Raw genomic sequence first — 25,515 nt, forward strand, 5'->3', positions numbered from 1 at the left:
ACAGGCTAAGCTGTATAACAGAAAATGCCCAAAACAGAGTGGTTAAATACATTAGAATTTTATTTCTTGCTCACATAATAGTAAAACTAGAGCAGTCCAGGGTCTGTAGGTGAATTAGTCACTCATAAAATTTGTTTTCATCTCTGAAACTAAGATACTTGTTTCATTTGTAGTCATTCCCAGATATGAAGAAAAGGGAGTGAAGTCCAGGGCAAGCAGTATTGTCTGTAAGGCGATGACCTGGAAGTTGTATACATCACTTTCTATCATACCCAATTATCCTGAATTTATTCATATGGCCACACCTCACTGCAAGAAAGCCTAAAAGTGTAATCTCTGTTTAGGCAGCCATGTGCTCAGCTAAAACCTAGGTGATTCTATTACTAAAAAAGAAAGGAGGGGCGAATTGAAATTGAGGTATAGTTTAGAAATTTCCACTAGTTTAGTTTTGGTGTTCTCACCACCCTTTCCCAATTCTTACCCTTTATATTGGCTGTTGAAGTTTGAAGCCTTCTTGCTAACTTGTTCTGCAACCTTGAAAAAGTGACTTCCCTTCTCTGGGCCTTGGTTTACTAATCTTTAAAGTGATGTGGTATAGTTGAAAGAATTTGACTAGAAGGAGGTAGAAAAGGAGCAGCAGACTTGAATCCATGTCCTGGATCCATTTCTGACTGACAGTAACAATGAAAATAAGTCCTAGCATCTCTGAACTACTGATTCCGTCTCTGGGACATACCTACCTCATCAGCCTATTGGGAATGTAAAATGATGAAATGAATAATAAAGCTCTTTGGAAACCGGCAAAGCATCACACAAGGAGAAATCTGTAAGATTCCATTTCCTCCCTATGTCTCCCCATTCTTTACCTTCCAGCAGTAAAAGCAGTTTGTACTCTCATGCCATCTTGTACCTTGTCTTTTTGTCAAACTAATTCCATCTAAGACATCATTAAGGCTGAAGCTAGAACCCAGGGTTTCTGATCCTTTTTTTGTTTTAGTGAGGAAGATTAGTCCTGAGCTAACATCTATGCCAATCTTCCTCCACTTTATATGTGGGACACCACCACAGCATGGCCTGATGAGTGGTGTGTAGGTCTGCCCCCAGGATCCAAACCCATGAACCCCAGGCAGAAGAAGCAGAGCACACAAACTTAACCACTACACCACCAGGCCAGCCCCAGGCTTCTGATTCTTATTTCAGTGCTCTTACCATATTGGCTGTACTACAAATTCCTATCTGGATGATTACAAATAAGGGAACACAAATATATATTGAAATATGCCATCTTTAATTGCAATTAAGCAGCCAATGTGGTGAGCAATGTGACATTAGAAGGCATAATCCCCTCTTTATTCTATTTGTGACGGGAGGTTGAGTCTGACTTAGCTCCCCCATATCTGAAAATGAAGGATTGAGGACCAGGTGCTGATGCCACTCTTTGGATTCTTCTAGTTATGGTCACATTTTCCTGAGCAACGAAGATGGGCTCCTGGGTTCCAGATACAAGAAAGCTGTATTCAGGGCATACACAGATGGTACATTCAGGATCCCTCGGCCAAGGACTGGATCAGAGGAACACTTGGGAATCTTAGGTAAGGGAATTCCACTTCCTTCCTAGTGTCTAGAAGCCTGTGCTGCTCCTAGGGAGGCTATGTCATATCAGGAAGGCCTCCTCATTCCCCAATATCAGTTTTTCCTTAAGATAGCCTGGAACTATAATAATATTTTATAAATTATTCATGAAAATAAGCAATCAAAGGGGGAAATTAATTAATTCTGCTGCAACCTGAACCAGGTTTTTCCAAGCCTATGTATCTAGGGATCTCTCAGGGTTATAGGTTTTTTAAAAAATGCTAAAGGCAGGGGAACTTAGGAACATCAAAGAGCAAAAAAAAAAATGATACAGGGAACCAGTATTACCCTTGCACTACAGTTTAACTATTCCTTCAGTTTCTCCACTCATGTAGGGGCCAATAAGTTTTCTCTTTCTTGTCCTTGCACTGAAGAGACCCACTGGGCCTTGAAGACAGCCCAGGAATTCTGTACTCTGTGCCAAACTCACTCTTTTTCAACAATGATTCCACAGAGCTGCGATTATCTAGAAACTTGGGCTATAATATAGCGAGAGCTGGGGTGGGAAAAGTAAGGGTAATTTGAGACACAATCCTGTTGTAGAAGTATCCTTATCCTACGCGTAGCAGTATCAGCTTAAGGGCTTCTGAATTTAAAAGTGGCACCAGTAATGACTTTCAGTCTCAGAAAGATCCTATCTCAGGGCAAACCCTAGTTCTAGGGAGCTCCTGTGTACGTCCCTTTCTTTACTGCCTTTAATGTCCCTGTTTCACTACTCCATTAATGAGACTTTTCCTTCTTTTGTATATATTAGGTCCACTTCTCAGAGGAGAGGTTGGTGATATCTTAACTGTGGTGTTCAAGAATAATGCCAGCCGCCCCTACTCTGTGCATGCCCATGGAGTGCTAGAATCCAGCACTGGCTGGCCACTGGCTGCTGAGCCTGGTGAGTGGGAACGCTTAGTGAAGGGACAAAGGATGTGAAACACCTGTGATTCAGCCCTCCGGCTTGCTCCTTTAAAAAAGCATGCTCTTAGAGAACTGAAAAAGGAATATTATCCAGGACTAAGCCACAGCCTGAGTTTGTCTCTATGAAATACTAACTCTGTCAATCTCAGAACAGGCTACCTACCTTAGGTCTTTTGTAAATCCTTAACACTGGTTACACATGGAGCCTTATACTGGCCTTAACCCTGAATATGGATTGAGTTCCTAACCCTCTCTAGATCTGAAGTTAACCTTTGTTATAGTCTGAGCTCCTAATCATGGCTAGAGAGTGACCTATCCCAGACCACAAACTGATCCTTAACTCTAGCCATAGTTAAAGTTCTTGTCTCCCTAGTACAGACTAAATCATAACTCCAGTCACATACTAAGCTCCTAATACTAAATGTAGGGTGACCATAATCTTGACCACATTCTCTTCCAATCATTCATTCACTGAATAAACAATTACTGGAGGCCTGCTGGGTGCAGGCACAATTTTAGAAGTTATGGATGCAGTGGGAAATAATACTTGTTCCTACCCTTAAAAATCTTGGGCTATTATGATAGAGTAACAAGTAAACTGGTAATTATAATGCAGTGTTTTAAGCATCAAATAGGAGTTTTCAAAGTGTGCTATGGAGGTGTGGAATAGGGTATCTAATCTAATGTTTGAATGGTTAAGAGTGGTTTCCCAGAGTAGGTGTTATCTTGGCTGAAATCTAAATCTGTAGTTCTCAAACTTTAGCATGTATCAGAATCACCTGAAAGGTTTGTTAAACCATAGATTGCTGGGATCAATTCCCAGGGCCTCTGATTCACCAGGTTTGGGATGGTGCTCAAGAATTTGCTAGTTCAAACAGGTTCCCAGGTGATTCTGATGTTGCTGGATCCGGAACTACACTTTGAGAACCACTGATCTAAAGGATATGAAAGAAGCATACAGGTGAAGGGATAATATGGGGACAAAAGCAGGAAAAAAGAAGTCCCAGATGTAGGGGATGCAATATATGAAGCCTCAATATGAAGAAAGATGAAAGTTGGAGTAGAAGAAAGAGGATAGGTTATAAAAAGATTAGTGAGATAGAATCAACGTGATTTGGTGATTCATTAGATATTGAAGGGGAGAAAGAAGGATTCTTGAATGATATTCATATTTTTGGAGAAAAATTCTAAAATGATTCCCAATTTTTGGCTTGGGAAATCAAGTAAATAGTGATGTCATTCACCAAGATAAGGAACATGGGAAAAGCTGACTTGGAATGGGGGAGATTGGATGATGATGAGTTCGATTTTGAATTTGGGATATCTGAGGGACCAAACAGAGGTATCTAAAGGACATAAGGGGAGAAAGCTGTGATCCGAATGAATAGATGTGAAAGGCATCAACATTTGAGTAGTAATTGAAGGCAAAGGAATGGATACAGTCACCCTGGAAGAGTATATTAAATGAGACAGTAAGAATCCTAGGATAAGACCCTGAGGAAGACCATTTTTTTTTTAATTTTTATTTTTTTGGATGTACATCATATTTCGAATTCTGTATACATTACATCATGTTCACCACCCGAACACTAATTATAGTGCATCCCCTCACATGTGACCCTAATCACTCCTTTTGCCCTCCCCCCTCCCCCTTCCCCAATGGTAACCACCAGTCCAATCTCCAATGCTATGTGGGTTTTTTTGTCGTTTTTATCTTCTACTTGTGAGTGAGATCATATGGTATTTGACTTTATCCCTCTGACTTATTTCACTCAGCATAATACCCTCAAGGTCCATCCACGTTGTCACAAATGGCCAGATTTCGTCATTTCTTATGGCTGAGTAGTAGTCCATCATGTATAAATACCACATCTTCTTTATCCATTCATCCCTTAATGGGCATCTAGGTTGAGGAAGACCAATTTTTAAGGGAGATATTGATTGAAAAGTAAGCCTAAGAAAAAGTGAGCAAGATATTAGAAGGAAAAACATGGAGAGTACTTTCAAAGATGAAGAGGTCAACAGTTTCAGCTGCTTCACAGAGGTTAAATAAGAACAGAAAAATTCCCAGTGGACATAGCATCAAGGGAGTGGCTGGTGATTTCAATAAATTGATGGGAAAAGAAGCCAGATTAGAATGGACTAAAGAGTAATTGAGGAGATGTGGGAGTGGAAACAGTGAGTGTGCTTTAATTTTAAGACTTAAGCAGAGCAATTTCATGTGATGAGAAGGTCTGTGTTTTCACCACGGGCAAAAGTAAAGTGGAGGTGAAGGATACTTGAACTGAGTAGATCAAGGGACTAGAGTGTTGGCTTGAGTGTTGGATTAGTCACCCACATAGACTTTGAAGTCACTCAGAAGAATGGTGGAGGTTGGGGTGGAAAGGAAGATGGTGATCCAGGTATGAAATTATCAATAAATGACTAAAAAGAGAGAAAAGATACGTTGGAAGCAGGGAAACTAGTTAGAAGGTTGTTGTAGTAATCCATATAAGTGATCATAATGGCTTTAACAAGGGTGGTAGGAAATGATGATTGAAAGAATTAGATGAGTTTGAGAGATGTTAAAGGAAAATCAACAGGATATGATGATTGAACAGATGGTGAGGGGATAAGGGGGATTGTTGAGTTAAAGATAACAAGCAGATTTTTGGATTAAGCACCTGAATGGAGGTAGTACTTACAAAGAAGCCTAGAAATTCAGGAAGCAGGGAGTGTTTTTGTTTGTTTAGAGGGAGGAGATATCAAGTTCAATTTTAAATTTCTTGAATATGAGGTACCTGTAAGATATCCAGGTGAAAATGAGAGTTGTTATAAAAGTAGGAGTTATACTTGATTTGAGTATGGATCTGTAATTTGGAAGAGACACCTGGAATAGGCATAGAGATTTAACATTAACTACAATAGATGAAATTTGAAATCACGTTTATGTATGCAATCACCAAGTGAGATAGTGTGTAGAGTGATAATAACATTGAGCTGAGAAGGAAACTTTGGAGAATACCATTATTTACGAAGAGGTGATCTATGTTAAATAATTTATAGATTTAAGGCAGTTCTAGTCAAAATCACAATTGCACATTTTTATACTTAAATGAATGATTGTATGTAAAGTTCATTGAAAAGGATAAAGAATACCTGGACAAGAAAAAACAGGAATTTTTTTTTAAAAGATTTATGAGAGAAGACTAGCACAACTCAATAGTATAGTACAATAATTAAAGCAGCATGGTACTGTAAAAATATTAATCAACAGGACAAAATAAACATCCTTGAAACAGACCCAAACTTCTGTCTTTGTCGACAGCAGTAGGGATACAACTACTCTATTACTAGCCCACACTTCTTCCTTCTACCTCCTTCCTTAGAGTTTCTCACAAGGGAGATGTTATTAATCTGATTAGTCAGAACCAAGGATGTTTGTTGGACAATGCCTTACTAGTGGGCAGGGTTTCTTTCATCTCAGCACTTCCTATTGCACTACTTGCTTCTATGTGGCAAGTTGGCCTGTGCCTGCAACTGGGTGTACTGCTTATGTGAGTTAGAACAATGCCTGCACTGCAGATGTAGCCATCTTAGTTGCAAAGCACTAGAAAGAGGAAGAGTTGCATAGACCTTTTAAGTCAAAGCTTTGTTCTTTGACTCATTTGTTATCAGATTTCTGCAATAGGGGTTTGTGGACACTGGCTCAGCTAATAGAGAAGTGGTAATTTTATTCTCATTTGACTACTATTCTTTATAGTTTCCTTAGTTCAGGAGCCTCAAGGAGAGGAGTGAGTAGTAAGAGCCAGGCTTTCTTATGCTCCTGGATTAATACCATCAAAATAGCATTGCAATCTTGACTCTTTCCTCTAACACTGACTACATATAAAGATTTAATATTAGAAAAAGATAGCATTTCAGTGGAAGAAAGGAAAAATCAATCAATATATGGTTTTAGGACAAATTGTTATTCCTTGAAAAAATAAAATTCAATCTCTATTACCACATGCTAAAATAAATTACAAGTGGATTAATGGTAAAATAGCTCAAAATAAAGAAAAGAACTAAAAGAAAATATAAGTGAACATCTATCTGGAATCAGGGTGGGGATAGGTTTTTCTAAGTTTAAAAGCAAGATATGAGACCCTAAAAGGATGTATAAGACATATAATACTATTACTATATGAAAGGTTCTTACAAAAAAAGAGTGGCCATTGAAAAATAAAAAGGAGTAAGTATATAGGCAGGAAATTTATGAAAGAAGAAATACAAATGTCTAACAAAACATGAAAAAGTTTGAGGACACTAATAAGTAATGCAGTGAAAATTGGTTGAAACCAATGTGGTCCCTGGCGTCATAAATTTTAATCTAGGGGAGAAGGTAGGTAATATCAAGAAACAAAGCAAATGCATATATATTTATAAGCTTACTAAGTGCTATAAAGGAAACAGAAGAGGATAATGTGACAGGGTGGAGGGAGAGGTGAATAGACCTTCCTGAGGCAGTGACATTTAATTTTCAACCTGAGGGATGAGAAGGAGTTAGAGTGGCGACTACGGAAAGAGTTTAGGAGGAAGGGGAGAGCATTCCAAGAAACATAAACAGCAAAGGTAAAGGCTCTGAAGTGAGTGTATTTGGCATGATCAACAATAGCAAGACTGCTAGTATACTAGAAGTGAGTGGGCCATGGGGAAAAGGGTAGGAGAAAAGGTCAGAAGGTTAAAAGTGGGAGGAGGGGGAAAGCAGACTATGTTGGGCATTATTGGCCACTGCAGGGACTTCAAGTGGATTCGGAGCCCATTGGAGGATTTTGAGCAGAGGAGTGGCATGATCTGACATACATTTTAATATGATCAATCTGATAGCTCTATTGAGAAGAGACTGTAAGGAGGCAAGGGAGGAATCAGGAAGGTGATCTTGGAAGCAATCCAGTAATTCTGTTGAGAGATGTTGAGATGGTGGTAACTTGGACCATGATGATATGGGTGGAAGTGGTGAACAGTGGTCGTATTCTGGATATATTTTTAAAGTAGATCCAGTGGGATTTGTTGATGGTCTAGATGATGGGATGGGAGGAGGAAAAAGCAGAAAAAGATGATTGTAAGGTTTTTGGTCTGAACCAATGGAAATAAAGAATTGTCATTTAATGAAATGGGGAGGACTTAGAGCCACAGGTTTTGGGGGAAAGATGGGGTTTCAGTTTGGAACATGTTAAGTCTAAGATGTCTATTAGATTTTCAAGTGGAGATGTCAAGATATTGGTAGTTGGCTACACAAGTCTGGATAGTAGAGGAGAGGTGTGAACTCAAGGTAAAGATTTGAGTCATCAGTATGCAGATTATATTTAAAGTTATAATATGGTTGAGATCACTCAGGGAGTGAGTTAGACAGTAAAGACTGACCAAAATGATTAGATTAATCCAGCGCAGACTAGCCTTATAGAGTGGAAAGAGTGAGAAATGTTTTAATTAGCAATGTATTTTGAAAGTAGAGGAAATTGGTTTATGGATTGGAGTTTCTAGTTAGATTTTTCTTTTTGATATTCAAGAGTTTCTATATTTTAATTATTAATTCCTTGTCTGTTTTATACATTGCAGATATCTTTTCCCAATTTTTCATCCATCTGTTAAGTTTGTTCATGGTGTTGCTTGTTGAACAGAAAAACATTTGTAATCAAATCCATCCATTTTTCACCTCATGGTTCATGCTTTTGAATTTTGTTTATAGAGTCCTTCCCACCTTTGGTTACAGAGATATTCTGCTATGTTATCTTCTATTAACTTTATAATTTTATTTTTCACAATCAGATCTTCAGTGCACCTTTCTGTGGACTTTTATCTAGGAATCCATTTAAATTTTTCTCCATATGGAGAGCAATTTTTTCTCAATCCTACATCTTAAAAAATTCAAAAATAAACAATTCAAAAATAAAATTGATTATTTTATTGTAGATAAATGAGATTGATTTTTATAAGTTGACCTTTTATTTGGTAGTCTTCCTAAATTCTCTTATTAGTTCTATGGTTTGTTGATTCTGCAAAACCTTAACATTTTATCCTTCTACTTATTTTTTAGTGTGCATTTTTTTTGGGCCATCTTCCTTTTTTTCTCCCGAAAGCCCCACTACATAGTTGTATATCCTAGCTGTAGGTCATTCTAGCTCTTCTGTGTGGGACACCACCACAGCATGGCTTAAGAAGCAGTGTGTAGGTCAGCACCCAGGATCTGAACCGTCAAAGCAGAGCATGCAAACTTAACCACCCAGTCACAGGGCCAGCCCCTATCCTGGTTTTATTTTCTTTTTTCCCTAGAAGTGTTTCCCAGGCTCTCTAATACTAGTGATGGTGGTGGTAACCTTTGACTTTTTCCTAATTTCAAGGGGATGCAACTAAAGTTTCTCATTCTTTGCAATGGATCTTTATTGGAGGAGGATACTGAACAAATTTATTTAAATTTTTAGTTAATATTACTGACCTAAAACCTTTAATAGAAGGATAATTTTAAAATCACTTTGAGGACAACCTCTATTAAGCAATTTTTCCAAGATGGTTATACCAGAGATATCCCAATCCCCAAACCATCTTAAATGGTGTAAGTAACCATCTTAAATGCCATAAGTTTGGAATTTGCACCCCTCTCCCTATTCCTCAATGAAAATTTACTCTAAGAGTTTATAATACATACTCCACAAGGCATACAACTTCTACCATATTCAATCAGTTTCCTCTTAGTAGAGGAAAAAAAAACCCAGCCTGGTTATGAGGTCAAAAATAACACCGTTGAAAAGCTTCACTTACTACTTCAGAATACTGGCATGAACAACTTGTATTTTAATATAAAATCCTTACAAAATCCTAGTTTAATGTCTATATTGTCAGAGTGTTGGTTAACGTGTCGTGGAATTAGGATTATGCAAGTAATAATGCAGCATAACGTTTTGCTACTATGAAAACAAGTATCATCTACTTAGAGAACAATTGTGCGCTCTCCATAATGACAAGTTTCCCTATGTATCAATGTAAAATATGTAATTTAAAAACGTTGACACCACAGTATATAAAATAATTATTACAAATGCACATAGTATATTCTATAGACACCAGCCTTGTCTTTTATTTTAGCAGACTGTAAGTTATACTATGGAAAAATTACACCTTACACCTTTGGAAAAGCTCATATTCTATCATAGTGATGTGTGATCAGACTTAATGGCCCCGATTGTTAAACAGCTAGATTAAGTCATAAATTGTATTTCAGTAACATGTATATATACATGTATATCGATTCTAGTACCTTAAGAGCTAACTAACATATCATTAACATACAGAAACAGGCATCGCAAGAAGCAAGAACTATCATCTATCTCTTCTGCCTATCAACAGCTGGTCAACTCCAAATCAATAGTATTCATATCATTAAGTCTGTAAACGACTATTCTAAGTGAAAAATAGGCTAACACGTACAACTGCAACATATTATAAACAATTTAATTTTAAAAACATCACAAGTTAAAACCATAGCACTTTATGCAATTAATTACAAAAAATCATAAAAACTTCCTTCAATAAATCTCTCTCTATAACTGATTGGCCAACTGGCTATGTATGAATACGATAGAGACCTTATTATTGAAGATGGCACACAGGTTAGGATTTTCAAGAGAAACCTATTAAGTATTTGTCACCAGCCTCCTGAATGGTACCCATCACTTCATTACAGAACCTCAAGTATGTTTTGAGGCCCCAGACAGTAGCTGTCTGATAGACACTTAGCTCATCTTTGATAATCACAACAACAATTCTGGGTCCATATGATAAGGCTTCTTTTTTTATTGAAGTATAATCGATGTATAATATTATATTAGTTTCAGATGTACAACGTGATGATTCAATAATTGTATACATTGCAAAGTCATCACCACAAGTCTAGTTAACATCTGTCACCATACATACTTAGAAAATTCTTTTTTTCTTGTGATGAGAACTTGTAATATCTACTCTCTTAGCAACGTTCAAATATGTGATACAGTATTACAAACTATAGTCAACATGCTGTACTTTCCATCCCAATGTTTTATTTATTTTATAACAGGAAGTTTGCACCTTTTGACCTCCTTCACCCATTTCACGCATCCCCAAACCCTGCTGCCTCTGACAACCACCAATCTGTTCTCTGTATCTATGAGCTTCTGTTTGTTCCTTTGTTTTTAATTTTACATATATGTAATATCATACGATATTTGACTTATTTCACATAGTATAATGCCCTCAAAATCCACCCACTTTGTTGCAAATAGCAAGATTACATTATTTTTATGGCTTAATAATTTTCCATTGTATATATATGCCACATCGTCTTTATCCATTCATCCATCAAAGCACACTTAGGTTGTTTCCATGTCTTGGCTATTGTAAATATTGCTGCAATGAACATGGCAGTGCATGTATCTTTTCAAATTAGTGTTTTTGTACTCTTCAGATAAATACCAAGATGTGGAATTGCTAAATCATGTGGTACTTCTATTTGTAATTTTTTGAGGAACCTACATACTATTTTCTATAGTGGCTGCACCAATTTGCATTCCCACCGAAATGCACAAAGGTTCCCTTTTCTCCACATCCTCGTCAACACTTGTTATTTCTTACCTTTGTGATAGTAGCCATTCTAACAGATGTGAGCTGATATCACTTTGTGGTTTTCATTTGCATTTCCATAATTAGGGATGTTGAGCATCTTTTAATGTACCTTTTGGACATCTGTATGTCTTCTTTTGAAAAATGTCTATTCAGATCATCTTCCTCTTTTTAAATCAGATTGTTTGGGGTTTTTTTGCTATTGAGTTGTATGAGTTATTTATATATTTTGTGTATTCACCCATTATCAGATATATGACTCGCAAATATTTTCTCCCATTCAGTAGGTTGCCTTTTCATTTTCTTGATGGTTTCATTTGCTGTGAAGAAGCTTTTTAATTTGATGCAGTCTCCCTTGCTTATTTTTGCTTTCGTTGTCCTTGTTTTTGGTGTCAATTCCAAAAAATCATCACCAAGACTGATGTCAAGGAGCTTACTGTTTATGTTTTCTTCTAGGTTTTGTAAGGTTTCAGGTCATACATTCAAGTCGTTAATCCATTTTGAATTAATTTTTGTATATGGTATAAGATAGCGGTCAAATTTCATTCTTTTCTATGTAGATGTCCATTTTTACAAACACTATTTATTGAAGAGACTATCCTTACCCCATTGTATATTCTTGGCTCCTTTGTCACAAATTAATCGACCATATATTTGTGGGTTTATTTCTTGCCTGTCTGTTATGTTGCGTTGATCTATGTGTCTGTTTTTATGCCAATACGATACTGTTTTTAATTACTACAGCTTTACAGTGTAGTTTGAAATCAAGGAGCGTGAAGCCTCTAGATTTGTTCTTCTTTCTCAAGATTTCTTTGGCTATTTGCAGTCTTTTATGCTTTGATACAAATATTATTAGGATTATTTGTTCTAGTTCTGTGAAAAATGCCATTGGAGTTTGATAGGGATTACATTGAATCTGCATTTTGCTTTGGGTAGTATAGACATTTTAACAATATTCATTCTTCCAGTCCATGAGTATGGAGTATCTTTCCATTTATTTGTGTCTTCTTCAACTGTTTTCATCAGTCTTATAATTTTCAGTGTACAGGCCTTTTAACTCCTTGGTTAGATTTATTCCTAGGTATTTCATTCCTTTTAATGCAGTTGTAAATGGGATTGTTTTCATAATTACTCTTTCTGATAGTTCATTATTAGCATATAGAAATGCAACAAATTTCTGTATGTTAATTTTTTTCTGGCAAATTTATTGAATTTGGTTTATTAGTTCTAACCTTTTTTGTGGAGAAGTCTTTAAAGTTTTCTATCATGTCATCTGCAAATAGTGACGATTTTACTTCTTCTTTTTCCATTTGGATCCCTTTTATTTTGTTTTCTTGCCTAACTGCTCTGGCTAGGACTCCCAATATTATATTGAATAAAAGTGATGAAAATGGGTATCTTTGTCCTGTTCCTGATCTTACAGGAAAAATTTTCAGCTTTTCGCCTTTGAGCATGATGTTAGCTGTGGGTTTGTCATATATGGCCTTTATTATATTGAGGTGTGTTCCCTCTATACCCACTTTGTTGAGAATTTTGTTTTATCATACATAGCTGTGAATTTTGTCAAATGCTTTTTCTGTGTCTATTGAAATAATCATATGATTTTTATCCTTTATTTTGTTAATGTGATTTGTTATGTTGATTGATTTGCGAATGTTTAACCATCCTTGTATCCCTGGAATAGATCTTACATCATCATAGTATGTGATCTGTTTAATGTATTGTTGATGTCAGCTTGCTAATATTTTGTTGAAGATTTTTGCATCTATGTTCATCAAGGATATTGTCCTTTACTTTTCTTTTTTTATATTCTTGACTGGTTTTGGTATCAGAGTAATACTGGCCTCGTAAAATGAGTTTGCAAGTATTCCTGCCTCTTCTATTTTTCGGAAGATTTTGAAGATTGTATTAATTCTTATCTGAATGTTTGGTGGAATTCACCAGTGAAGTCATCTGGTCCTAGACTTTTGTTTGTTGGGAGGATTTTGATTATTGATTCAATCTCCTTACTAGTAATGTGTCTATTCAGATATTCTATTCTTAATGATTCAATCTTGGAAGGTTGCATGTTTCTAGGAATTTATCCGTTTCTTCTGCATTGTCCAATTTATTGTTGTATAGTTGTTCATAGTAGTTTCCTATAATTCTTTGTATCTCTGTGGTATCAATTATAACATCTCCTTTTTCATTTCTGATTTTATTTGAGCCCTCACTTTTTTTTCTTGGTGAGTCTACCTAAAGGATTGTCAGTTTTATTTATCTTTTCAAAGAAGCAGCTATTAGTTTCATTGATCTTTTCTGTTGTCTTTTAGTCTCTATTTTGTTTATTTCTACTGTAATCTTTATTTCCTTCCTTTTACCAAATGTGTGCTTCATTCATTCTTATTTTTCTAGTTCCTTGAGGTATAAAGTTAAATTGTTTGAGGTTTTTCTTGTTTCTTGAGGTAGGCACTTATTGCGAAGAACTTCCCTCTTAGAACTGCTTTTGCTGTATTCTGTAAATTTTGCTATGTTGTATTTCCATTTTCATTTGTCTCAAGGCATTTTAAAAAATTTCTTTCTTGATTTCTTTGTTGACCTATTGGTTCTTCAGTTGTATGTTGTTTAATCTACACATATTGTGAATTTCCTGGGTTTCTTTTTGTAATTGATTTCCAGTTTCATACCATTGCATCAGAACAATGACTGATATGCATTCAATTTTCTTAAATTTATTAAGACTTGTTTTGCGGCCTAATATATGATCTATCCTGGAGGATGTTCCATGTGTACTTGAGAAGAATGTGTTTTCTGTTGCCTTTGATGGAATATTCTGCATAAATGTGTCTAAGTCCATGAGGCCTAACATGTTTAATGCAGGTGTTTCTTTATTGATTTTCTGTCTGGATGACATTTCCACTGATGTAAGTAGGGTATTAAAGTTCTTAACTGTTATTTTACTGATGTCTATTTCTCCCTTTAGGTCTATTAATATTTGCTTTATATATTTAGGTGCTCCTACATTAGGTGCATAAATATTTAGAAATGTTATATCCTGTTCTTCGACTCATCCCTTTATCATTATGTAATGCCCTATTTTTTCTCTTATTACAATCTTTTTTAAAATTCTATTTTATTTGATATAATTATAGCCACCCCAGCCTTCTTTTGTCTCCATTTGCATGGACTATCTTTTTCCATCCCTTCACTTTCAGTCTATGTGTGTTGACATCTGTAGTGAATCATTGTGGGCAGCATATAGATGAGTCTTATTTTTTTATCCATTCAGCCACCATATTTTTTTGATTGGAGAATTTAGTCCATTTACATTTAAAGTAATTATTGATAGGTATGTACTTATTTCCATTTTATTAATTATTTTCAGACTGTTTTGTAGTTCCTTTTTTCCCTTTCTTTTTCTCTTGCTCTCTTCCTGTGTGGTTTGATGACTTTCTTTAGTGGTATGCTTGGTTTTCTTTCTGATTATCTTTTGTGTATCTTCTACAGGTTTTTGTTGTGTGGTTACTGTGAAGCTTACATATAACAATCTATTTTAAGTTGATAACTTCAGTTTGAATGCATTGAAAAGATCTACATTTTTACTCTCCCCCTGACTTTTTGTTTTTGATGTTATATTTTACATCTTTTTATCTTATATATTCTTTAGCTAATTATTGCAGTTATAGTTATTGTCACTACTTTCATATTCTAACCTTCATAATAGCTTTATTATTGATTATTCCACTGACTTTGCTATACATTTATCTTTCCCAGTGAGATTTACACTTTTATTTGGTTCTTATTTCTAATTGGCACCCTTTCTTTTCAGCCTAAATAAGTCCCTTTAAAATTTCTTGTGAAAATGGTTTAATGGTGATAAACTCCTTTAGCTTTTGCTTATCTGGAAAACTCTTGATCTCTCTTTTAATTCTGAATGATAACTGCTGGGTAGAGTAATTTTTTTCAATTATTTTATTGAGGTCATATTGGTTTATAACATTGTGTAGTTTAAGGTGTACATTATTATACATTAGTTTCTGTATATAGTGCTATGTGCTCACCACCAATACTCTGATTTTTATTGGTCACCATACATAAGTGCCACTTTATGCCTTTGGCCCACCCCCACCCTCCTCCCGTCTAGTTGCCACTAATCTGTTATCATTATCCATGTGTTTGTTTATCCTCCACATATGAGTGAAATCATATAGTGTTTGTCTTTCTCTGGCTTATTTTGCTTAACATAATACACTCAAAGTCCAGCCATGTTGTTGCAAATTGGGATGATTTTGTCTTTTTTTAGAGATGAGTTCTATTGCATTATATATATATATAATATATATATATATATATATTATATATGAATAATGCTGCAATGAACATAGGGGTACATAAATCTCTTTGAATGGTTGATTTCATGTTCTTTGGATAAATATTCAGTAGCAGGATAGCTGGATCATATGGTATTTCTGTATTTAATTTTTTGAGAAATATCCATATGGTTTTTGATAGTGGCTGCACCAGTTTGCATTCACACCAGCAGTGTATAAGGGTTTCCTTTTCTCCACATCCTCTCCAAGATTTGTTATTTTTTGTCTTATTAATTATAGCCATTCTGACAGGTGTAAAGTGATATCTCATTGTAGTTTTGTTTTGAATTTCCCTAATGATTAGTGCTGTTGAATATCTTTTCCTGTGCCTACTGGCCATCTGTATACCTTCTTTGGAAAAATGTCTGTTCATAACCTCTGCCCATTTTTTGATTGGGTTGGTTCTTTTTTTGTTGTTGAGTTGTATGAGTTTATTATATATTTTGGACATTAACCTTTTGTCAGATATATGATTTTCAAATATTTTCTCCCAGTTGGCAGGTTGTATTTTGGTTTTGTTGATGGTTTCCCTTGCCTTGAAAAAGCTTTTTAAAATGATGTAGTCTCATTTGTTTAATGTTTCTTTTGTTTCCCTTTCCTGAGTAGACATGGTATTTGAAAAGATGCTGCTAAGACTGAGGTCAGAGAGTGTACTGCCTATATTTTCAACTAGGAGTTTTATGGTTTCAGGTCTTACATTAAATTCTTTAATCTCTTTTGAGTTAATTTTTGTGAACAGTATAACATAATGATCTACTTTCATTCTTTTTTATCTCTATTTTTTATCAATTATTTTTTATTGAGTTCATACCAGTTTACATTGTGAGATTTCAGTTTTACATTATTTCTTGACTGTCACCACATAAGTGCTCCCCTTCATCCCTGGTGCCCATCCCTCTTCCCCTGGTAACCACTGAACTGTTTTCTTTGTCCATGTACTTGTTTATATTCCACATAGGAGTGAAATCATCTGGTGTCTGTCTTTCTCAGACTGGCTTATTTTTCTTAGCATAATTCCCTCTAGGTCCTTCCATGTTATTGCAAATGGGAAGGATTTGTATTTTTTCTGGCTGAGTAGTACACCACATCTTCTTTATCCAATCATCAATTGATGGGCAGTTGGGGTGCTTCTATGTCTTGGACATTGTGAATAGTGCTACAATAAACATAGGGGTGCATATGTTACTTTGGATTGTTGATTTCAAATTGTTTGGGTAGATAACCAGTAGTGGGATAGCTGGGTCATATGGTAGTTCTATTTTTAGTTTTTTGAGGAATCTCCATACTGTTTTCCATAGTGGGTGCACCAGTTTGCATTCCCCCCAGCAGTGTATGAGGGTTCTCTTCTCTCCACACCCTCTCCAACCTTTGTTATTTTTAGTCTTAGTGATTATAGCCATTTTAACAGGTGTAAGGTGTTATCTTAGTGTGGATTTGATTTGCAATTCCCTGATGATTAGTGATGTTGATCATCTTTTCATGTGTTTATTGGCCATCTGTATATCTTCTTTGGAAAAATGTCTGTTCATCTCCTCTGCCCACTTTTTGATCAGGGTGTTTGCTTTCTTATTGTTCAGTTGTGTGTGTTCCTTATATACTATGCAGATTAACCCCTTGTCAATATATGATTTGCAAATATTTTCTCCCAATTGGTGGGTTGTCTCTTTGTTTTGATTCTAGTTTCTTTTGCCTTGCAGAAACTCTTTAGTCTGATGAATTCCCACTTGTTTATGTTTTCTTTTGTTTCCCTTGTCTGAGATGACATGGTATTTGAAAAGATCCTTTTTAGTTTGATATCAAAAGTTGTACTACTGATATTATCTTCCAGGAGTTTTATAGTTTCAGGACATATCTTCAATTCTTTGATCCATTTTTAGTTTATTTTTGTGTATGGTGTGAGATAGTGATCTACCTTCATTATTTTGCATGTGGCTGTCCAGTTTTCCCAACACCATTAACTGGAGAGACTATCTTTTCTTCATTGTATGTTCTTGGCAACTTTGTTGAAGATTAGCTGTCTGTAGATGTGTGGTTTTATTTCTGGGCTTTCAGTTCTGTTCCATTGATCTGTGGGCCTGTGTTTTGTATCAGTACCATGCCATTTTGGTCACTATGGTTTTGTAGTACATTTTGAAGTCAGGAATTGTGATACCTCCAGCTTTGTTCTTTTTTGACAAGATTGCCTTAGCAATTTGGGGTCTTTGAGCACCCCATATGAATTTTAGCATTCTTTGTTCTATTTCTATGAAGAATGTCATTGAAATTCTGATAGGGATTGCATTGAATCTGTAGATTGCTTTGGGTAGTATGGACATTTTAACTATATTTATTCCTCCAATCCATGAGCAAGGAATCTCTTTCCATCTCTTTAAGTCATTATCAGTTTCTGTCAGTAATGTCATATAGTTTTCATTGTATGAGTCCTTCACCTCGTTGATTAAATTTATTCTTAGGTACTTTATTTTTTTAGTTGCAATTGCAAATGGAATTGTATTCTTGAGTCTTCTTTCTGTAAGTTCACTATTGGAGTATAGAAAAGCAAGTGATTTTTGGAAGTTGATTCTGTACCCTATAACATTACTGTAGTTGATAATTATTTCCAATGGATTTTGTTTTCTTTTATATATAAGATCATGTCATCTGCAAACAGCAAGTGTTTCACTATTCACTCCCTATTTGTATTCCTTTCTATTGCCTAATTGCTCTGGCCAAAACCTCCAGTACTATGTTGAATAAGAGTGGTGATAGTGGGCATCCTTGTCTTGTTCCTGCTCTCAAGAAGATGGCGCTCAGTTTTTGCCCATCGAGTATGATGTTAGCTGTGGGTTTGTCATATATGGCCTTTATTATGTTGATGTAATTTCCTTCTATTCCCATTTTCTTAAGAGTTTTTATCATAAATGGCTGTGGATCTTGTCAAATGCCTTCTGTGCATCTGTTGAGAGGATCATGTGGTTTTCATTTCTTAATTTGTTGATGTGGTCTATCACATTGATTGATTTGTGGATGGTGAACCATCTCAGTGTCCTTGGTATAAATCCTACTTGATCAAGATGTATGATCATTTTGATGTATCGCTGAATTCAGGTTGCCACAATTTTGTTGAGAATTTTTGCATCTATGTTCGTCAGTGATATGGGCCTGTAGTCCTCCTTTTTTGTGCTGTCCTTGTCAGACTTTGGTATCACAGTGATCTTGGCCTCATAGAATGTGTTAGGAAGTGTTCCATCCTCCCTAATATTTTGGAATAGTTTGAGAAGGATGGGTATTAAATCCTCTTTGAAAGTTTGGTAGAATTCCCCATGAAAGCCATCTGATCCTGGGGTTTTATTCTTTGGAATGCTTTTGATTGCTGTTTCAATCTCTTTTCCTGTGATTGGTCTATTCAGATTGTTTCTTCTTTACTCAGATTTGGGAGGTTGTAAGAGTCTATGGATTTATCCATTTCCTGTAGGTTATCCATTTTGTTGGCCAATAATTTTTTGTAGTATGCGCTTATAATCCATTGTGTTTCTGTGGAGTCTGTTATTACTCCTCTTTCATTTCTGATTTTGTTTATTTGAGGTTTCTTTCTTTTTTTCTTTGTAAGTCTGGCTAGGAGTTTGTCAATTTTATTTATCTTCTCAAGGAACAAACTGTTTGTTTCATTGATCCTTTCTTCTGCCTTTGTTGTTTCAACAGCATTTATTTCTGCTCTGATTTTTATTATTTCTCTTCTTCTGCTGACTTTGGGCTTTGTTTGCTCTTCTTTCTCTAATTCAGTTAGGTATAATTGGACATTGCTTATTTGGGATTTTTCCTGTTTGTTAAGGTGTGCCTGTATTGTGATGAATTTCCAACTTCATATGGCTTTTGCTGCATCTCATATGAGTTGGTATGGTATGTTATCATTTTCATTTATTTTGAGATATTTTTTGATTTCTCCTTTAATTTCTTCAATGATACATTGGTTGTTCAATAACATGTTGTTTAGTCTCCACATGTTTGTCCCTTTCTCAGCTTTTTCCTTGAAATTAATTTCTAGCCTTATATGATCAGAGAAGATACTTGTTATTATTTCAGTCTTCTTAAATTTATTGAGGCTTGCCTGTTCCCCAACATATGGTCTCTCCTTGAGAATGTTCCATGTGTACTTGAGAAGAATGTCAGTTTTTGGATACAGTGTTCTATGTATGTCTATTAAGTCCAACTGGTTTAGCTTTTCGTTTACCTCCATTGTTACCTTGTTGATTTTCTGTCTGGATGATCTATCCCTTGATTTGAGTGGGGTGTTGAGGTCCCCTACTATTATTGTGTTTTTATTGTCTTCTTTTAGGTTTGTTAATAGTTGCTTTATGAACTTTGGTGCTCCTGTGTTGGGTGCATAGGTATTTGTAAGCATAATTTCTTCTTATTAAAGATTTTATATTTTTTTCCTTTTTTTCCTCCCCAAAGCCTCCCAGTACATAGTTGTACATTCTTCGTTGTGGGTCCTTCTCGTTGTGGCATGTGGGATGCTGCCTCAGTGTGGTTTGATTAGCAGTCACATGTCCACACCCAGGATTCGAACCAACGAAACACTGGGCTCCCTGCAGTGGAGTGCATGAACTTAACCACTCAGCCATGGGGCCATCCCCTATAAGCATAATTTCTTCTTGATGGAGTGTCCCTTTGATCATTATCTACTGCCCCTGTTTGTGTTTCTTTACCTGCCTTATCTTGAAGTCTACTTTGTCTGATATAAGTATTGCAACACCTGCTTTCTTTTGTTTGCCATTAGCTTGCAGTATCATCTTCCACCGCTTCACTCTGAGCCTGTGTTTGTCATTGGAGCTGAGATGTGTTTCTTGGAGGCAGCAAATTGTTGGATTTGTTCTTTAATCCATCACACCACTCTGTGTCATTTTATTGGAGAATTCAATCCATTTACATTGAGGGTGATTATTGATGTATGAAGGCTTAATGCTGTCATTCTTTCACTTGTTTTCCAGTTTTCCTGCATTTCCTTTGTTTCTCGTCCTGTGTGTTTTGGCCTACCCATTCAATTATGTAGTTTTTTATGCTGTGTTTCTTTTTTTTATTATTTAGTTTTTGTGTCTCTGTTCTGCTTTTTAGTTTAGTGGCTACCCTGACCTTTGTATTCACAGTCTCATGTATAAGATAGTCCATTTTCTGATGGCCCCTTATTTCCTTAGTCTAACTGTTTCACTCCCTTTCCTCCTCCTCTCTTAAGTTGTTTTTCTCATACCTTATTCCAACTTGTGTTGAGTTTGTGGTTAAAGTGACAAGATTGTCTTTCTTTTGGGTGTTTTCCTTACCTTTATCCTAATGCTGTAGTTGTATATTTGCTATCCTATTCTGAAACTGTCTATCTATTGGTCTCCTTATTCTGTGTTTTATGACCCCCTTCTCCTTTTTTTAGTTTTTCAGATATAACGGCCTTCTTGAGCATTTCTTGTAGGGGGTGTCTTATGGCTATGAAGTCCCTTAGCTTTTGTTTGTCTGGGAAAGATTTAATTTCTCCCTCAAATCTGAAGGATATTTTTCCTGGATAGAATATTCTTGGCTGAAGCTTCTGGTCATTTGAAATTTTGAATATGTCATTCCATTCTCTCCTAGCTTGAAAGGTTTCTGCAGAGAAATCTGCTGAAAGCCTGATAAGGGTTCCTTTGTAGGTTATTTTTCTTTGTCTTGCTGCCCTGAGTCTTCTTTCTTTGTCATTCATTTATGCCCATTTTACTACTATATGCATTGCAGTAGATCTTTTTAAATTGACAAATCTAGGAGATCTGGAATCTTGTGCCACACATATTTCCCACTCTTTCCCTAGATTTTGGAAGTTCTCTGCTATTATTTCTTTGAGCATGCTTTATGCTCCATTCTCCTTCTCTTCACCTTCTATAATATCTATAATTCTTGTGTTGCATTTCCTCATTGACTCGGGTATTTCTCAGAGACTTTCTTCATTTCTTTTTAGTCTCAGTTACCTCTCCTCCTCTGTCTGGAGCATTTCAACATGTCTATCTTTGATTATGCTGATTCACTCCTCTATGATGTCTACTCGAGAATTCAGGGAGTCCGTATTTTGTTTTATCCCTTCCATTGTGTCTTTCATCTCTAATATTTATGATTGATTCTTTATAGTTTCAATCTCTTTTCTGAAGTAGCTCCTGAACTCATTGAATTGTTTCTCTATATTCTCTTTTACCTCATTGAGTGTTTTGATGATAGCTACTTTGAATTCATTGTTGTTTAGCTTACATATTTCTGTGTCCTCTGGACTGAGTTCTGGGTGCTTATCATTTTCCCTCTAGTCTGTAGATTTGATGTAATGTCTGTTGTTGAAATGTTGGCTCTTTCTCATTCTGATATTGTTCCATTGCAGTTATTGCCTATCATCACTGGGTGGGGGTCGAAATTCTGAGCCTTCCGCTTTCAGCTGAGATGGTGCAGATTGGTCAAGGGAGGGGTGCTTTCTCCAGTGTGCAGTCCAGGATTTCTTAATCAGCTCTCACTATTTGGTCCTCTGGGGTCTTGGCTTGATGAGGTCATCCTGCACAAAAGCTTTCACACCGTTAGAAGGCTTCTCTCTAGGCTGCAAGGGCCATGGTAGTCCTGGGTGATACCATGCATGTGTGACCCCTCCCCTACTTCTTCTCTCATGGAGCCTCCTGCAGCAGTGATTGCATTCTTTTTGGGAGGGAGTGAAGTTCTCTCTTACCCTGTTCCAGCTCCTCTGAGGTGGGCTCCAGCCTCTCCACCCTCCATCATGTGGCTGCATGTCTCTCTCAGGTTTTTATGTTGTTATGATATCTTCTGTTGGAGTACAGTTGCCGCTTTATGTTGTATGTTGGAGGGGAGAGAGGCCTGGACAAGTTCACTCTGCCATGATGCTCACGTCACTCCCCTGTTTTCATTCTTTGGCATGTGGTTGTCCAGTTTTCTCAACACCATTTATTGAACAGGCTTTCCTTTCTCCATTGTATGTTCCTGGTTACTTTTTTGAAGATTAGATGTCCATAGATCTGAGTATTATTTCTGGGCTTTCAATTCTATTCCATTGATCTATGAGTCTCTTTTTTGTGCCAGTACCATGCTCTTTTTATTACTGGAGATTTGTAGTATTTTTTGTCAGAGAATGTGATGCCTCCCACTTTGTTCTTTTTCTCTGGATTGCTTTGGCTATTGGAGTCTTTTATTGTTGCATTTTGACTATGTTTATTCTTCCAATCCATGAGCATGGAATATGTTTCCATTTCTTTATGTCTTCTTCAATGCCTCTCAATAGTGTCTTATTGTTTTCAGTGTATGGGTCTTTAACCTCCTGGTTAAATTTAGTCCTAGATATTTTACACTTTTTGTTGTGATCATAAATGGGATGTATTCTTGACTTCTCTTTCTACTTGTTCATTACTATCATATAGAAATGCAACTGAGTTTTCAAGTTCTTTTGTACCCTGCCACTTTTCTGTACTTGTTGATTATTTCTAATACTTTTCTGGTGGATTCTTTAGGGTTTTCTATTTATAGAATCACATCATCAACAAACAGTGAGAGTTTCACTTCTATCTTTCTCATTTGGATACATTTTATTTCTTTTCCTTGCCTAATTTCTCTGGCGAAAACCTCTAGTACTATGTTGAATAGGAGAGGCAAGAGTGGACACACTTGTCTTGTTCATATTCTTAGAGGGATGGCTTTCAGTTTGTCACTATTAAGTTTGATGTTGGCTGTCAGTTTGTCATATATGGACTTTATTATGTTGAAGTGGTTTCCTTCTATATCCATTTTATTGAGAGTTTTTATCATAAATCGATATTGTACCTTTTGAAATACTTTCTCTGTATCTATTGAGATGATCAAGTGATTTTTATTCCTCATTTTGTTAATGTGGTGTATCACAGTGATTTGCAGATGTTCAACCATCTGTGTTTCACTGGTATAAATCCCAGTTCATCATAGTGTATGATCCTTTTAATGTATTGCTGTATTCAGTTTGCCAGTATTTTGTGAAGGGTTTTTGCATGTATGTTCATCAGCAATATTGGCCTGTAATTTTCCTTCTTTGTATTTTCCTTGTCTGGTTTTTGTATCAGGGTAATGTTTTCCTCATAAAATGAGTTAGGAAGAATTCCATCTTCTTCAGTTTTGGAGGATAGTTTGAGAAAGATAGGTATTAAATCTTTGAATGTTTTGTAGAATCCTCCAGAGAAGCCATCTATTCCTGAAGTTTTGTTTTCTGGGAGGTTTTTGATTGCTGATTCAATCTCTTTACTTGTGAATGGTCTATTCAATTCTCTATTTCTTCTTGATTCAGTTTTGGGAGGTTGTATTATTCTAAGAATTTACTCATTTTTACTAGGTTATCCAACTTGTTGGCATATCGTTTTTCACAGTATTCTCTTATAACCCTTAGTATTTCTGTGGTATGTATTGTAACTTCTCCTCTTTCATTTCTAATTTTATTTCTCTTAGGCTCTAGATTTTTTCTTAGTGAATCTGGCTAAGGGTGTTTCAACTTTGTTTATCTTCTCAAAGAACCAACTCTTGGTTCCATTGATCCTATTTTCTCTTTTTTTAGTCTCTGTTTAATTTATTTCTGCTCTAATTGTTTTTATTCCCCTCTTTCTGCTGACTTTGTGTTTTGTTTCTTCTTCTGTTTCTATGTAAACAGAAGGCAACTACAACTAAACAAAAAGGTGTAGCTTGATTACTTATTTGAGATTTTCTTGTTTCTTGAGCTGGTCCTGTATTGCTGTAATTTTCCCTCCTAGAACCACTTTTGCTGCATCTCAAGAGCTGGTATTTGTATTCATTTTCACTTGTGTCCAGGTACTTTCTTATTTCTTCTTCGATTTCTGCATTGATCCAATGGTTTTTCCTTAGCATCATGTTTAGGCTCCACATCTTTTTTACTTTCCTGGCTTTTTTCTTGTAGTTGATATCTAGTTTTATAGCATTGGGGTCAGAAATGATGCTTGATACTATTTCAATCTTGTTAAATTTATTGAGGGTTGCTTTATTTCCCAATGTATGTTCTATCTTTGAGAAATTTCCAAGTGCACTTCTGAAGAATGTATTCTGCTGTTTTTGGATGGAATGCTCTCTATATATCTATTAAGTCCATCTGATCCAATGTTTCATTTAAGGTCATTGTTTCTTTGTTGACTTTCTGTCTGGATGATCTATTGATCCATTGATGTAAATGAAGTGTTTAGGTCCCCCATTATTATTGTGGTGCTGTCTACTTCTCCCTTTTGGTCTTTTAATAGTTGCTTTATATAGTTTGGTGCTCCTGTATTAGCTGTCTACATATTCTTAAGTGATATTTTCTCTTCGTGGAATGTCCCTTTTGTTGTTATATACTGCCCCCTTTGTATCTCATTGTCTTTTTTATCTTGAAGTCTGCTTCATTTTTTGCTTGCCATTTGCTTGGAGTATCATCTCCCATCCCTTCACTCGGAGCCTATGTTTGTCTTTAGAGTTGAAATGTATTTCCTGGAGGCAGCATATTGTTAAGTCTTGTTTTTTAATCCATCCAGCCACTCTGTATTTTGGGAGAATTCAATCCATTTACATTTAGAGTGATTACTAATAGATGAGAGCTTAATTCTGCCATTTTATCATTTTTTCCTGTTGTTCTATATTTCTATTGTCCCCACCCCGGATATTTCTGACTTCCATTTCAGTTTGGTGGTTTTCTATGATGGTTTTCACATTATTTATGCTTTGTGGGTCTATTCTGATTCTTTGTTTATTGGTTACCAATAGGTTTGTATAAAAGCTCTCATAGATGAGATAGTCCATTTTCTCTTAGCCTCTTATCTCTATTAGCCTTAGAATATTCCATTCACACCCACTTCTGCTTCTGAGTTATTATCGTCTCAAATTTTTTTGTTTTGTGTTGTGAGTTTGTGACTAAATTGAAGTAGTTATAGTTACTTCTGATGCTTTCCTTCTCTTTATCTTTTATGTTATAATTAAGTGTTTGCTAAGATCTCCTGACAGAGTGCTTCAGTTTTCATGTTTT

The 25,515-nt window shown here is 35.8% G+C and overlaps 1 protein-coding gene and 1 long non-coding RNA gene across 7 annotated transcripts in view; one reads left to right on the forward strand and one right to left on the reverse strand.

The window, feature by feature from the left end:
- The window catches only part of LOC139042700 (uncharacterized), a 245,991-nt gene that overhangs the window by 90,760 nt on the left and 129,716 nt on the right, over positions 1–25,515 (reverse strand). The window lies entirely within an intron of this gene.
- The window catches only part of HEPH (hephaestin), a 113,886-nt gene that overhangs the window by 34,035 nt on the left and 54,336 nt on the right, over positions 1–25,515 (forward strand). For all 5 annotated transcript variants that reach the window (XR_011499783.1, XR_011499782.1, XM_044764159.2 and 2 more), the window contains exons 14-15: positions 1,453–1,592; positions 2,387–2,518. Coding sequence is in view for 3 of the 5 variants with exons in the window: in XM_044764159.2 (XP_044620094.1) it covers positions 1,453–1,592; positions 2,387–2,518 (272 nt within the window). In the remaining 2 variants the exon portion in view is untranslated. The remainder of the gene's footprint in view (positions 1–1,452; positions 1,593–2,386; positions 2,519–25,515) is intronic.

Source organism: Equus asinus, chromosome X (genome assembly GCF_041296235.1).
Source record: "Equus asinus isolate D_3611 breed Donkey chromosome X, EquAss-T2T_v2, whole genome shotgun sequence".
Classification (NCBI taxonomy): Eukaryota; Metazoa; Chordata; class Mammalia; order Perissodactyla; family Equidae; genus Equus; species Equus asinus.